Here is a 16,284-nt window from a genome sequence, read left to right as displayed (position 1 = left end):
GTCGCTAGCATATGCGGCGACCAGGAGCTCCCAGCACCAGGCCCTGACATAAGAACCAACGTTTCCTTCACATGTCTAAGGCACGTAAGCACCGCCGCGTGACCTTGAGCATGCGTAGCGGGTTTTCCCTCGGGGAGAACCCCTTGGTCTTAAGCCACCACTGTAGGGGTCTCATGTACAGCAGGCCAAAAGTAACCACGTTGGACGCGGCTGCCATCAGACCCAGCAGTCTGAAACTGCTTGACAGTGAGTGACCGGCCTTCTCTCACTCTCGCGACGAGGATCGACTCGATCCGAGCAGGAGACATACGTGCCTACATCGTGGTCGAATCCCACACCACGCCCAGATAAGTGGTTCTCTGTACTGGAGAAAGCACACTTTTCTTGGCGTTAAGTCTTAATCCCAGCTCTTTCGTGTGAGCGAAAACGATATCTCGATGTCGATCCGCCATGTGTTCTGATTGAGCTAATATCAACCAATCGTCGATGTGGTTGAGTCGTGAAAGTGTGGGGCGAGAGTGCAAAGCCAAAGGAAGAACCGGTATTGGTAGGCTTTTGCCCCCAAAAGCAAACCTCAGGAATTTCCTATGATGAGGAAGGATGCTCTTCATCCTTCCTCGGAACGGTGAAGTACCGGCTGTAGGACCCGAACTCTGCTGCGCGAGGAGGGACCACCTCGATGGCCTCCATCCTCAGAGAGTGTCTGCTTCTGTTCCATTACCAGAGCCTGCTCGGGGCCCACCAGGTTGGGAAAGGCCCCGTTGAATTGAGGCGGAGGAGAACCGAACTGGATTCTGTGGCCTCTCCCTACAGTGTGCAGGACCCACTGAGACACGTTTGACAGTAGTTTTCATGCTGCCAAATAGTCTACTAAGGGAATCAGTCTCTCGAGATTGACCTCTCGTGTAACCAGAGCGGCTAGTTCGGTGCCCTGAAGCGGCAGACCGGCAGGGAACGACCGTACTAGCTGCTCTAGAGACCTCCGTGGCGGTCGCGAGCCTCTTAGCACCGCTACGTTTCTGGGCGGTAACTGAGAGAGCGCTTGCCGGAGACCGCTGTGCCCTGGAACACCGGCAGGGTTGGCAGACCGATCTCCTGAGGGCACTGAGGAGAGACGGGCACCGTGTAATGCGGTGTACACCGCTCTTCCCCAGAGGGAGCTGACCCTCAAAAAGTCCTAGGCCTTAGGCGTCTGAAGAACCGCTTTCCGCTAGAAGCCTTCGGCCTGGGTCTAGACTCTGCAGAGTATGAGAAGTGAGGCCCCCAGAATGAGGGGCTGGAGCACGGTAGGTTGGGACTCCTCCCGCCCAGCAGCCCCTGCTGACCGCCTCAACCTCCTCAAAGGAAGAGAGGTAAACTCGTGCTCTCACTCGAGAAAGTTTATTTATTTATTTTTTATCCCAAGTGCCCCTGTATATCTAACTTCTTATAGTCAGATAAATACTTCATTTTATTCCTCACAATTAAATGCTGTCAAACAACCAGAGGAGTAAATACGGTCTGGTGAGTAAGATTCTCATCAAAAACCGAATGATGTAATACAAGCGTTGCCTCGGCAGTGCGCGAGCCGCTCAGTCACACAAACAACGTCAATCTCCTCAGAGAAAGATGGCCGCATCAGCAAGCTCTGACTCAGAGGGGGAAGAACCGCAGCGCGGGCTTCCAAGCCTCGTGAACGAGCTCTAGATTTAGGGAACACGGGTGGAGATAGGACAAGCCATCTCCAACCCATCCACCAGATCATGTGCGATCCCCGCGATCTCAGTCGCCGCCGTGCCTCAGCAGCAGCGGGACCGCAATCGCAAGATCACAGGCACGGTCACACTCCTCGGAGCGTGCCCGGCAAGAGCGGAGCACTTAACAAAGAGCACGGGGGCGCCCGCCCCCGCATCCCGGGGGGGGGGGGGGAGTACCGCAGCGCGGGCTTCCAAAACCCCAAGAGCGGGCGCCGAATCTGGTGGTTAAGGAAGTAGATAGGGACGCGCCCGTCTGCATTTTTGTCTCCTCCTCCAGTTTCCTTCTATTAACACAGCTCAGTCATTTGGGACCCCTCTTCCTAGATGTGACTCATTCCCCGCCTGCTTTCCCTCTGTGCAGTCGTCCCGCATTCCCACACACCCCGACATCTCACCAGTGTCATGTTCACAGACAGAGAGCTCTGCACTAACCCAGTACTCCCACCTGTCCTCCACCTCCCCTATACCCACACAATGTCCCGCTCCAGTGTTCGCGCCTCCAGTTCCCACAGTTCACCAGTACCAGCAGGCCTACTCTGTTGCTCAGCAGCCCACTGTAAACTCCATAGCCACTCTCTCCCAACATTCCCACAGTCAGACCACACCCACTGTGCACCAAAGCCCCCACCCCTCTCCAAACCCCGCCTCAATGTGTGTCGGAGTCCCTCCCACTAAACAAGCTCCGCCCACCCGTGTAGGGTATGTCAGTGCCTTAAAGGGATAGTTCACACAAAAATTTAAATTCTGTAATCATTTACTCGCCTGCATGTCATTCCAAACGATGTGACATTGTTTGTCTTTCTTTTCGAATACATTCATGAAACGTACTCCTACTGGCACACTGCATTGAGTCTACTGAACATAATATGCATTGAATGGTTACCGAATTTTTGAATCACAACAGTTTTCAGAGGAAATATTTACCCGCGTACTAATTCAGTTTATAAAACGGAGAGTTCCGGTGCTTGATTCTGATTGGCTGAGCCGCGTTCGAAGCTGTTGTAAATTACTCTACAAACATACACATTTGTTTACATTTGTGTGTTGCTCGGCAACCACTTTGTTGGAACCAGAACTGTTTCTGAGGAGCTACATTGTTTGGTGGAAGAATACTGTCTTTATTAATATCATTACACTTTATTTGATCCGTTTTATTTTGTGAAACCTTACTACGTATATGGAATAACCGTTTTATAAAAGCAATAAGCCCCGTGAAGCTGTGGTTTACAGTGAATTTATAATGGCTAAAGGGGTTTTAGCTAACAACGCCCCTTAGCTGTTATAAATTCATTGTAAACCACGGCTTCTTGGGGCTTATTGCTTTAATTAACATTCAAATTCAAATATTGTGAGTGTTTAAGTCATACTGTCCCATTTTTTGACTACAGATGTGAAATTTCATTGAAATAGTTTGAACTTGACCTATTCACGTATTTTGAAAAATCGTTAATTTTTCAGGGAACCCAGCACCAAACTGTACATGTGGACCAGAACTCTTCAGGTAGCTCCGATCACGCCCGTGTCTCTCAGATGATGACACACTTGACTCCAGCTCCTGCCCAGAGCTTCAGCTTCCCGTCCCACAGCAGCCATAATGTGCCTCAGCCTGCTACAGTACCGCAGCTCTCGCCCTTCAGACCCTTCCTCGACACATTCGGCTCTGCTGTGACCGTGGACCAAAACCAGCCTCATCAGCACTCCAGCCAAGCCTCTTTACCCCCCGTCCTGCATGCTGGAGCCGGTGCCAGCCACCTGGGCAGCGGCAGTGCTACTCCAGTGCAGCAGCACAGCACCAGCGGCTGTGGAGGATCCTCCACTGAAATATTCACTGAGGTGACACTCTTCACTTCAGTATCTATACAGTGACAACATCAATAGGAATAAAGGCTCTGTATTATCGTGCTGCCTTTAGAGATATCTAATTTTGGATTAACTCAAAGGCAGCATCTCATTCTGCATCTTAGTGGAAAAGGCAATCCCATAACACAACGACAAGCTCCAAACACCATTAGTGATGTGTACAATACATGCAGCGGTCACTTCAAGGAAGTATTATTGTCGTTTACGATCATGTGATCATGAGTGTCATTTTGTAACCAGAGGATCTTTTTCTTACCTCTGATGCTCTCATGCACCCAGGATTGGCAGCAGAAATGCTTAAATCTTTTCTTATTTTCATATTGGCTTGTTTTTACCAAAGTCCACATGGACAGACAGACTGTATGTACATTGTAATAAATTTGATTTGCATCATAAATCTTTACAGCTATAAACTATTTTGATACTGCGTTATCCTAGGTAATATTCTGTTCAACATAAAGTGGCAGTGATGCATAGATTTGCGTGGGGTGCGCCAGGAGATATCATAGATTATAAATGGAATTAATTTATTGGTTTAGTCCAATTAATGGACTGTTTTACAAAATGTTTGCGTGTGCTGTGTATTTTTGTATTTATATTTAGCCTAGCAACATGCAATCTCTAGTGGCTTCATGTACCATTGCCATTGAATTCATTGCCTTCTGTGCACTTTAGGAGCATGTTCCTGATAAACAGGCAGCACCAGCTGGGTCCACTTATGACAGGTTGGATTCTCTGTTCATAGATCAGTGCCATATTCTCGTTTTCATCTTGCCTTATGCATGCAGAAGCTCAGTGATTGGGTCTTTGCTCTTTTGCAGTATAAACTCAGATGCCACAGCCGGTAAAGAGGTGAGCGATGGGAACGAGGGTTCCAGCAGGGCTCGCAGTGAATCACGAGTGCGAAAACCCAATCGCAAAACGTCCCGCACACGCCTCCGCCAAGACAAGATCAACAGACCCAAACTCACCATGATCAAAGTGAGTCTGGATCTCACGGTGAAACAGATGCAGAATGTCCAAACATGATCTTAAAGAGATAGTTCATCCAAAAATTAAAAGTACTCCGTGATTTACTCACCCTCAAGCCAGTCTAGGTGTATATGACAAAATCTCGGCCTCCATTCATTCCCATTATAAAGCTTGTAAGAGCCAGGACATTTTTTAATATTACTCTGATTGGATTCGTCTGAAAGAAGAAAGTCATACACTCCTAGGATGCCTTGAGGGTGAGTTAATCATGGGCTAATTTTCATTTTTGGGTGAACTATCACTTTAAGGTGCTAGCTGTCAAAAATAAAGTGATTTGTGAAGTTTATAATTGTTTGCGTGTTTCATGGGTTAAAGCTCAGACCTGAGTTCTGGTTTGGACATTAGAAAACCTAAAATAAATAGACACGCTTCTGATAATGTTGACAGAGTTCTTTCAGAGGTATTACGATTGTAAATAGTAAGATCGTAATTCATTCATTTATTTATTTTCTTGACGTTCCTGTTGTCATATTCTCTGTGACTGTGGCTACAGGTGTGTGACACAGGAGACAAGATGGTGGAGTGTCAGCTGGAGACTCATAACCATAAGATGGTGACGTTTAAATTTGACCTTGATGGAGATGCTCCAGAGGAGATTGCCACATATATGGTGAGATCTTCACCTCTACTTTCGCTCCCCCTCCCCATATGCCCTTCTCTTCTTCTGACAATCTCCTAGAGGTGATGTGTTTCAAACTCCTGGGCTAAAGTTTGTGGAAGCCATTTTTCTTAAGTAAACGTGGTGGGATTTGGAGTAGGAATGGGCTAAAAGTAAAGGTCGACCGATTTTCTATTTTTTTTTTTTTTCTTCTTCTCATAAAAGTGAGTTTGAGTAAATTATTGCAGGGTACAAGATAGTAATAGTAGTAGTATCCTAATTCAGAGTAATAATACATGGCTCAAAACTCAAGCACCTTCTCAAAACAGTTTTGAAGCATGCTTTTTATTTATGTTTGCTGACAGACACCAGTGTTTCCCACAGACTTGCAAATGCAAATTCATTCTCCGCCAGCAGGAGGTGCTGTTGGAGCGGGAGATATAGCGGTTTCCCCGGTAACGGCTCTAATCTAATAAGCACTGTGCTCACAAACGCTGCTTTATCAGGCATTACAGGAAAGACTACAGGAAAGACGAAATGAAAATGACATCGAAGCTTTTCTGAAGACGGTCGGTTCTTTTCAAAGATACATTCATAAAAACACCCGTGCTGCATTTTAATTTTGAAACGTGCAGTGCAGTTTATTCAACGAAGTATAAGCCTTTTGGGAAATCTATTTGTGGCGGTGACGAGCCGCCACAAATAATTCAATGTATAGGAAACACTGGACTCTGCTATAAGTCAAATGGCCAAGTGGTAACAAAAATAAAAGAGTTCACACATATTACACCGCCTGCTGCTCATAACTGCATAAGAGTGCACCGGCCACGAGCGATGACATCGTGGATGCTATTGTCAGACCTACACACACAATTCATGAGGAAAGTTAACGTGCACATTATAATCAGCCCAGACGTTTCATCTGAATTGCATGTTTCTACTTTCACATGCAAATGACTTGTTGCACTTATGAATATGATAACTTTCCGGCATCAATTCTAGTAGGGTAAAACGTAATTACGCTTTCGAAACGGTCTGTTTTGCCCTGCCATCATTAGCTGATGCTGTGTGTGAACAAGAAGCGGCTGTAGAGTGTGAGTTGCTCCATCTCACGCAGACAGAGAGAGATTCTTCGGCGTTCCATAACAACACTTAGCTGCCCGCAGATGCACCTGCCTATAAATCGGCCTAATTTGCAGCATAATCGGCCGATGCCGATTAATTTTAAAAAATGCCAAAAATCTGACCTCTAGCTAAAAGTTTTACAAATGTGTAAAACTAGAGTAATGAAATAACCAGGTATTATTGCATGTTTAATCACATAAATTAAGTACTTTTACATTTTCATTTCATTAAAAACACAAAACAAAAAAACAACATAAACAGTGAAACTTAAATGATTGACTCTAAATTCTCATTTCTTTTCTCATCTCAAATGCACAATTCTGTGGTTAGTTGCATTACGTTAATTGTATTTAGCAAACAACACATCAGAACACAACTGAGACATTTTTTGGAGCAAATCCACTGGTTCAGAACCACCGCATTAGTGCATTATTGACATGTGAAATGTTGTTCATGTTCAGTGTTCCTTATATATAACTCACTGAATCTTAATTGGGCATAGTGTATCTGCTTGAGCTGGTTTTCTTAATGAGAGAAACAGATGAGTGGGCTCAAAGTGCTTGCTCTTGTTTCTGGTCCTCCAGGTTGAGAATGAGTTTATTCTGTTGCTGGAGAGGGAGATGTTCATTGAGCAGCTGAAGGAGATCATGGATAAAGCTGAGGACATTCTGAATGAGGACGCTGAGGGTGAGAATGTGTCTGTCCAGACCTCACCGCTCCATCAGACACCCGTTGCAGCAGACTCCGGCACGAAGGTCTTACTTAATACAGACATGCTTTAGACATTTTACTATATTATTATATATTATATCTGTTTTTTTTAAATAAATAAGCGCAGAATTGAATCAGCTTTGTGTTGCCAGCAGTGATCGTGTCAAGAATGAGCCACATTTCCATGTGTGTAGTGAAATGTGGATGTTTAGGAAAGTGCTGAGTTTTTGTGCCATCTAGTGGTTAAGAGGAAAATAAAATCAAATGCACCCTACTGTGTAAATGTAAATGTGAAGTGTGTCATTTCTGTGCCACTAGCATCACCAAACAGAACTGAACTTGTCTTCTGTATTCAGGGGTCAAAACCTGAGCGCACCCAGTCTGACCAGCTAGTCTACAAACAGAATGGTAAGACCACGACATATCTCACTGTAGCTACTGTAGAATTGGCGTTTAACCCACAGTCTGCCTTGACTTGCAGTGCTTCACACCGGAAAGCGCTGGTTCATCATCTGTCCTGTGGCTGAGACGGCCGCGCCTGACAGAGAAGAGGCCGTCTCCAGTAATTCAGCACACAATGCATTTTTAGCATTAACTCATATGCACTTGCAGATGATTATCTCACACTATTACTTGTGTTTTACAGACCCAGAGAGCTCCTCTACATCTCAAATGCAGGATGTCAACACAGCCAGTGCCAAACCTCTGCAGAAGCGGCCATCATTGCTCTCTGAGGTCACTCCGTTGACCGAGGGCTCTCAAGCTGCCTGTGCGGCGGGTGTTTCTGTGGTTTCTGACATCCCGTGCTGCCCCCTTGTGCCTCCTGTTTCACTCGATGTGGTGGCTCAGAAAGCCATGGAGGGCCCTCAGCAGCCCGTCGCCCACACCAGCAGCCCCAGCTCAGAGCCGCCCGTGAGCCAGACCCAGCCCGTGGTGCTGCAGCAGCCCTTTGCCACAGCCACTCCACAGGCTTCTGTCACCAGCGGCCAATCACATCTCCAGAGCCCCACCCATCAGCCCCAGAGCCCCACCTATCAGCCTCAGAGCTCCACCCATCAGCCTCAAAACTCCACCCATCAGCCCCAGAGCTCCGCCCATCAGCCCCAGAGCCCCCCCCACCAGCCCCAGAGCTCCACCCATCAGTCTCAGAGCCCACTCACCAGCGGCCAATCACATCTCCAGAGCCCCACCCATCAGCCCCAGAGCCCCACCTATCAGCCTCAGAGCTCCACCCATCAGCCTCAAAACTCCACCCATCAGCCCCAGAGCTCCGCCCATCAGCCACAGAGCTCCACCCATCAGCCCCAGAGCTCCACCCATCAGTCTCAAAGCTCCATTCATCAACCTCAAAACTCCACCCATCAGCCCCAGAGCCCCGCCCACCAGCCCCAGAGCTCCGCCCATCAGCCCCAGAGCCCCGCCCACCAGCCCCAGAGCTCCACCCATCAGCCTCAGAGCCCAACGCATCAGCCCCAGAGCCCCACCCATCAGCCTCAGAGCCCCACCCATCAGCCCCAGAATGCCCCGCAGGTGCAGCCGGGCGAATCAGATGGGGAAGGGCCGCCCAGGCTGGAGTTTGCAGACAGAACCATAAAGACTCTGGATGAGAAACTGCGAAACCTTTTGTACCAAGAGTACCACCCCTCGCAAACCGCAAGTTCCGCCTCCGAGCCGCCCGGATCACCTCAGCTGTCCGACAGCCAAGGCAGTGATGGAGCCGTAAGGAATGCAGAAAAACTGGTACAGTCAATCCTCCTCACATTCACAAACAATATGAGCTGTCAGGATGTTTTGTTAAGAATAATTGCTAAAATATTCAAGGGTCACTCTACAAATCTTGATTTTAGTAACACATTTTTAGTTACTACATTGATTTGCTCTGAAGTCTCGGATACATTATTTTGATACATACTTCTTTTGAGTTGGACGTGACGGTAACTGTGCTCCAGTCAGTTCAGTTATTTAACTGAATCAAGTTATTAGTGCTGATTCATGAGACTTTTTGACAGATTTATCAAGAGAATAGGCTCATAGTAGCAGTTCATTCATAAGTCACGATTCATTCGTTAATGAATCTGGCCACACTGGTCACATATATTGTGTGTTATGTGCAACTAGCAGGAAAGGCGCAAAAGATGTCTGGTCGTCTTGTTGTCTTTGTCATACTCTTTTCTTACATCATCTCATTCAAGTCAGACTGCAAACTCACAACTCAGAAAAATCATTTTAACCACGGTGTGGTAGATTCAGTAGTGGCATAGCACCGTCAAATAGTGGAATCCACTTTGCGTAAGATTTCAGATGAAATTCAAAAAAATCTTTAGTCTTTTTAATGGAACCAGTTCTGAATAATAACCAGTTTTTATACATCAACCCTGTTACCATCATTAAAATACTATTCCGTGAATAAAAGTAAATGTCTTTTTTCCTTGTTTTTTAGTAACATTATCTTATGTTTTGTGTGTTAAAACCTGTTATACTTGATTTTCTGTAGTGAACAATTGATTGTTGAAAACTGGATATTTGTAGAAATATAGTTCTGTTTATTAGCACCAGAGGAGTAGAAATGGCCAAATAGACTGTACAACTGTCAACCGGTTACCTTCAATCTGGTTATTCTCTGAAGAAATAGTTATATCCCAACTCATCCATTTTCAATAATTTTGCTGGATGGCAGAGTGCAGTGCAGAAGCACCTAAAAATATTTCATAATGGCCCTGAATCACTTGTGTTTGTATATTCCTCAATTTTTATTTGCTTTGGACAACATTATTTGCTAAATGAATACAGTTGATGTTATCTAAATAATGTGGCTTTAAATAGCTATTTGTGAGTTGTGCAGGTTTTAGGTCTTGGATGCTGTTTTTTTTAGTTTGTTGATGTTAGTTCTGTGGGGAAAATAATTTTTATGTTATACCATAATTCTCAGGTTTTCTTTAACGTTGTCTTTGTTTCTTGTAGCCTCAGATTCCAGAGAGGTCTGACAGTCTCGGGACCTTGAGTGATTCCGCTGTTGCCCGTAAGTGTGTGTGTAAGCATGCTAATCCAGATTCTGGATATATACATATACTGCAGACTGCAAGGAATTGTCACAATTGACAGCTGTATTATTGTTGTGCGTCTTTCTTTTCTATTTTTCCAAATGGTGATCAGCCTTCAAAAGACTTCTGACCAGAAAAGACTCCGGGGCCGCTTCTGCTACACACACCTCTAAGAGCAACTTCCAGGTTACCAGTGATTTTTAAAAAACTATATAAATTATATAATGTGCTTCTCTGAAATGATAGGTCACAGTTTGATAGCGTTCTGTGTCCTGTAGATTGAGCCGACAGATTCAGATGTGTCTTCTCATGATGGTGGAGGAGATCATGTGATTGATTTTGAGTCTGTTCCTGTAACTGAGAATGGACACAGATCCACATCAAAGTCACAAAGCAACCGTTGCTCAGCACCTCCTGACTTATATCAGGTTTGTCTGAAGCGCAGGGTTCGTCTGAAATAGCATACTGTATACCAGTATATTATGCACAGTAACACCAGTGTAACCCACATATGTTTTTGTCAAAATGTGTAGTGTTCACTTGACCTTTCATTTCCAGTGTGACATGAGAGGAATGACCATCATGATTCAACATCTCTTTCCTGACTCGTTATTTGATCAGACTGTCAGAAGTTAAGACCCACTGAATTAAACAAGTAACATGATGAGGTCATGTGACAGCAATGTTGCACACTACTTTTTGGAATGTTACTGTTTCACATACTGTACAGTATTCCATTCCAAACACAGAATCCATCAATTAAAATGTTTTATTTATGTAACTATTTACTTGATTTTAAGTATTTATTTTTTGTATTTGCATACATTTTGTTCTTTTGTCTGACATTGCCATTCATTTGCATTTGTTTTTTCAGGACACAACTACTTCCTTTCCAGAGGCCAGACCCACAATGCCTTGCGCTCAGAGCTTGCTGTCAGCGGATGGGACAGCGCAGTACCTGTCCTCTGACACAGGAGAGGAGGGTCAGAGCGAGACTTCGTCTGTTAAGCCCACTTCTCCAGCTCCTGCCCTGTCAGAATGCAGCGGCGGGGACTTCATGAAGCGGGCGGTGGCTTTCCTCCGGCACTCGGGTCACAGCAGCAGTGTCCAAAGCTCCGACTCGCCCCCTTGTCCTCTGGTGAACGGACACACCCCCTCAGTTAGCGGCCACGCCCACTCCGCTTACGTCAGCAGTGATAACGACTCTGAATTTGAGGACACTGATATGAAACGAGAGCTGCAGAAGCTGAGAGAGAAGTGAGTAAAGCTCAAAGCGTTTCAGTGAAAACTGCCTCACAAAGGCCTCATTTACCGCCACTCACCCTCCTTCATTTCTTAACATAGGTAATACACTTTTTGCTAAATAAGAGAATGAAAACCATAACAAAAAGTTTTATGTCTGCAGGCACATGAAGGAGATCTCCGAGCTTCAGGCTCATCAGAGAGGCGAGATCGAGCAGTTGTATTCTCGGTTAGGTCAACCGGTTCCTCCCAGCATGGGCTTCTTGCATGCAGTGCCGCCTACAGGCCGCCGCCGCAGAGCCTCCAAACACAAGCTGAAGGGAAGCCGACTGCTCAATCCCATGGTGCAACAGCTTAGGAACAACCGAAGCAACAGCTCTAGTATGTATGTGAAAGTCTGTGTGGGCTGGAGTTAGGGCTGCAACAAACAATTATTTTGATAATCGATTAATCTAACGATTATTAGAATGATTAATCGACTAATCATCGATTATTTCGCTGATTAATCAGTAGACATTTATTGAATATTCAGCTTTTGCAATTAGTTAAAATATTGAGTTATACATATTCTAACAAATAAATTAAGGTAATCACTTCAGCTTTTATTATGTAATTACAGTTATACAATTAATTTATACAAATAAATATATTTGGCACACAAAATGAGATGGCAGAGAAACTCTCTTATTCATTTAATTAGCTATATGAAAAAGTAGCTGAATGACATCATTCTGCCTAAAATATATTTTTGTAAGTCATATGGATAAGAAAAAAAAAAAAAGTTAAGTGATAAGACCTTTTTATTTTTGGATAAACTAATATTCACAACATAATCTCTTAAAATACCTTATAGGGTTATGATAATCAAAACAGTCCTGAGCTAGATCAAGCTTTGATCTCTGCAAACCAAACTATAACTTTAATGAAATGTTTTTTTTACCCACTAATAAAAAGATTGTATCATTTGCAAGCTCCACACTGGAGAGCTGCTTTATAACAGAAAATCAAGTTGTAATTCTAACTGAAAGCAACGCTGACTCTGGTTTTTCATGTTTAATAATACTGTAAAGCTGCTTGATTTAAAGCTATCTATTGCATAAAGTACTATATAAATAAACGTGACTTGACTAGACTTTTCTTTACTGGAGTACCGAACTGCAGAGCTCGAGCAAACATCCACATCACTGTAATCAGATGCGTTTTAAACTGCTGCTTTCTCACCGCTGTCAGTTTTTGATGTGTTTATTTTGTTATTGAGAGAAAAGTGCGCAGTATATATTTACATATTCATCCAAACGCCGCTCAGCAGCCTCAGTTCTCTTTCAGCCATATGTTTCGGTGTCTCACTATGGGATACGCCCCTTTCAGGTATTCCTTAGAAGCCCAATTCTATTACGCCAGCCCCAATAGGCTGGCAGACATGACGTTGCGTCAGGGAGTGGCTCCCTCCCCTCGGTATATAAGGAGCGATGCAACGTCATTACGACATTCAAAAAACTCTTCTCACTTCACACCAGAAGCCTACCCAACTCAGATAGCCATCAACTAGTCTCCTCGCTGGTTGCTGGTTGGTAGTGTACTATAGTCGATTTGTTGGCCACCACGCCGCTTTCGCCTACCTTCAATCGACACTCCAGCTCATTGTTAGGGTCATTCAGTAACGCAACTATGGCTGCAGCAATGCAGACTACCCTAGCTAGAGAGGGAGATCCACGGCTTTGCTCATGCGGAAACAAGATCTCATGCAAAGACACACCAGGTCTGCTCTGCATGTTTTGGGCTGATCGAATGTCCCGGCTCCTGTGAGCACTGCGCGCGTTTCACCATGAAGAGCCTCCGTCGCAGGTTAGCACGACAAGCTAGCTTGTCTGGCCAGGATCCCCTCATGTCAGCTAGCCCCACTCCGGTTTCCACCCCTCAGGTATCCATTCCTGTGGAGCTGCCCATCACGGCAGCTCTATCATGGGGTGAACAACTGGATGTTTGCGCCCCTCTGCCAAGTGTCCTCAGCACGGATGAGGAGGAGGAGGATGCGTTTGAATTTGAGGAAGAGGGGCATTCGGATTTTCTTCTCTCTGAAGAGGAGGAAGATTTAAAGGATTCCCCTTTCCTTCCCCCTGCGCAACCGGCACAACCCCTCGCTACGGCGGGATCCACAGGGTAGTCGGGCGGGGCAACATCCTTTCTGCTTCTTGGCGTTGATTTGCAAGATGTGTGCGAACTCGCAGCAGAGAAACTAAATATTCCGTGGCCGACCGTAGTAGCTGAGGCTGCAAAGTCGCGCTATGAGGGTAAGAGGCTGCCGAGAGCTAAACGGGCAGTGAGACAACTCCTTCCAATCTTTCCAGAGCTTCTGGAAGAGGTTTCCGTCACCTGGAAGGACGATCCTTTTACTAGTAAAATGCCCGTGCAGGGAGGATCTGCACTTGACGTGGAGGGGATGGAGAAGGAGGGCCTTCTTCGCATGCCCCCCATGGAGCCTTTAGTCGCCGCGCATCTGCATCCAAAGCACACGGCGGCCGCGAATCCTACATTGCCATCAAAAGCAGACCGCTTTCAGTCAAGCATGACGGAGCGCGCTTACAAAGTAGTCGCTCTCTCAGACCGGACCATGAAAGCCATCTCTCTGCTCACCGCATACCAGCCGGAGCTGCAAGACGAGGTGTCTGCCACGCCAAGTCAGGCACAGTGGGAGGAAATCTGTATCATCACAGATCTCTCGCTCCGTCTTCAGAGATGTGCCGTTCAGACTGCGGGCAAGGCCATGTGGCAATGGTCATTCAGGAGAATGGCTTAATTTGGCTAATCTCTCCGATAGGGAAAAGGAAGCCATTTTAGATGCACCGGTTGTCGCAGAAGGCATTTTCGGCTCAGCGCTGACACAGATGTTGAAGAGATGCGAGGAGAAGAAAAGGGATGACGAGGCCTTGCAGCTCTGCATGCCAAGGAAGATGCAGACTGCGCCTCCTCCACCTCCTTGGCAGACCTTCGCACAGGCTACAGCTCGCCCACCCCCCAGCTTTCGTATTCCTAAGCGACAGAGACCGTGGGTGAATGCAGCGGCAGGTCAGAGTGGCGCAGCAGAGCAGAAACCCGCCTGGACCAGGAAAAAGTATCTGCCCGCAACAGCTCAGACGAACCAGCCGGCTCCTCATTCTACCCAGGTGATGAGGAGGAAGAAAAAGGCCATTTAAGGGGGTCTTCCTGAGGGAAGGGGTCTCACAGCCCCCCCGTTCGCTAGTCCCCAACCCTTAGTTGTTCAGCGTTCAGCAGAAAGCAAGTTCAGATGTTTACGGATGTTCTGTGGGGAAATCAGAGCCAAGTTGTGCCAGGGGATGCAGAGCAGTGAATAGAACGAGAGACTATGCAGTGGTGCACACCCACCCACCAGTCACAAGCACTTAACATGCTCAAAGTTCAATAAAGTTTTCACTGTTTCCCCAACAAATGTTGCAAAACATAATGCCCCAAAAAATGTTGCAAAACACTTTATCAGAACATAGCATAACACCACCTCAGGGAGTCATCCGAATTTGGTGAAGGTGGTGAGCCGGAAAAAAGGGACTCAAGCTCTCCGTCCCATATTAGATCTTCATGCTCTGAACAAATACCTAAGGAAGTACAAGTTCAGAATGCTCACCCATTCTATACTTCTGAAATTGGTGCGCCCAGGCGATTGGTTTACCTCAATCGACCTGAAGGATGCATATTTTCACATAAGAATATATCCACCCCACAGGAAATTTCTGAGGTTTGCATTCCTTGGTGTGGCATATGAATATCTAGTCCTTCCCTTTGGCCTGTCCCTCAGCCAGAGGGTATTCGTGAAATGCACAGAAGCGACCCTAAATCCGCCCAGGGAGAAAGGCATTCGTTTCGCTACCTACATAGACAATCGGAGCACAAAGCGAGAGATCACACAGCCATGCTCCTAGAACATCTATAGAAACTGGGATTAAAATTAAACACCGAAAAGAGTGTTTTAGTTCCCAGACAGTCAATAACGTATCTGGGGTTGTTACTGGACTCAGTGATATTTAGAGCGCGACTGTCAGTGGAGAGGGTAATAACATTTATGCAATGCCTGGCCGAATTTCGGAAAGGGAACAGTGTTTCTCTTAGCACATGCCTCAGACTATTAGGTCTGATGGCCTCAGCTCTAATAGTCATTCCCCTAGGCAGACTATTTATGAGAGAGTTTCAATGCTGGGTAGCCTCTTTGAGACTGGACCCATTACAGCACTCCCAGAGGAGAGTAAGAGTGACGTCAGTGGCTGTCTTAGCACTGTGTCACTGGCAACGCCCGTGCTTTCTGGTGCAAGGGGTACCTATGGGCGTTGTCCAGGCCAGGAAGGTCATAACGACGGACGCGTCGTTGTCCGGCTGGGGGGGCATTCACGAGGGCAGGGCAGGGAATGGGAGATGGGGTCCCCACCTGAGCCACTGTCACATAAACTACTTGGAAATGCTAGCTGTCTTTCTGACATTGAAGCATTTTCTTCCTTTTCTGAAAGGACATCGTGTTCTTGTGAGAACTGACAACACTACAGTTGTGGCTTACATAAACAGGCAGGGAGGTCTCAGATCACTCCCCTTACACATGTTGGCATGCAAACTGATTTTGTGGAGCAATGCCAGTCTTTTATCCCTGAGGGCGACGCACGTACAAGGGATCATGAACTGGTGTGCAGATCTGCTGTCCAGGGAAAGCCCCTTTATGGAGAGTGGAAGCTGAACATGGAAGTGGTCGGCCAAATTTGGAGCATATACGGTAGAGCGACAGTGGATCTGTTCACGTAGCAGGACAATGCTCAATGCCCTCTGTTCTTCTCTCTGAAAGATCAGAGCGCGCCTCTGGGAATAGATGCACTGGTGCACGAGTGGCCTCGCACTCTCCTGTATGCGTTCCCACCGATAGCGTTGATATCCCCAGCTCTTC

The 16,284-nt window shown here is 46.2% G+C and overlaps 1 protein-coding gene across 1 annotated transcript in view; it reads left to right on the top strand.

Moving 5' to 3' along the window:
- LOC107565403 (serine/threonine-protein kinase WNK2) overlaps nt 1-16,284 on the top strand; it is a 52,000-nt gene that overhangs the window by 15,473 nt on the left and 20,243 nt on the right. Inside the window, exons 7-20 of the mRNA XM_016250634.1 lie at nt 3,195-3,569; nt 4,272-4,321; nt 4,418-4,577; nt 5,122-5,238; nt 6,936-7,106; nt 7,419-7,470; nt 7,544-7,624; nt 7,709-8,037; nt 8,533-8,802; nt 10,024-10,081; nt 10,216-10,289; nt 10,382-10,531; nt 10,978-11,360; nt 11,509-11,726. Coding sequence (XP_016106120.1) covers nt 3,195-3,569; nt 4,272-4,321; nt 4,418-4,577; nt 5,122-5,238; nt 6,936-7,106; nt 7,419-7,470; nt 7,544-7,624; nt 7,709-8,037; nt 8,533-8,802; nt 10,024-10,081; nt 10,216-10,289; nt 10,382-10,531; nt 10,978-11,360; nt 11,509-11,726 — 2,488 coding nt within the window. The remainder of the gene's footprint in view (nt 1-3,194; nt 3,570-4,271; nt 4,322-4,417; nt 4,578-5,121; nt 5,239-6,935; nt 7,107-7,418; nt 7,471-7,543; nt 7,625-7,708; nt 8,038-8,532; nt 8,803-10,023; nt 10,082-10,215; nt 10,290-10,381; nt 10,532-10,977; nt 11,361-11,508; nt 11,727-16,284) is intronic.

This window comes from Sinocyclocheilus grahami, unplaced genomic scaffold (genome assembly GCF_001515645.1).
Source record: "Sinocyclocheilus grahami isolate Dianchi unplaced genomic scaffold, SAMN03320097.WGS_v1.1 scaffold1000.1, whole genome shotgun sequence".
In the NCBI taxonomy this organism is placed as follows: Eukaryota; Metazoa; Chordata; class Actinopteri; order Cypriniformes; family Cyprinidae; genus Sinocyclocheilus; species Sinocyclocheilus grahami.
This window is presented reverse-complemented; position numbering and strand designations above follow the sequence as displayed.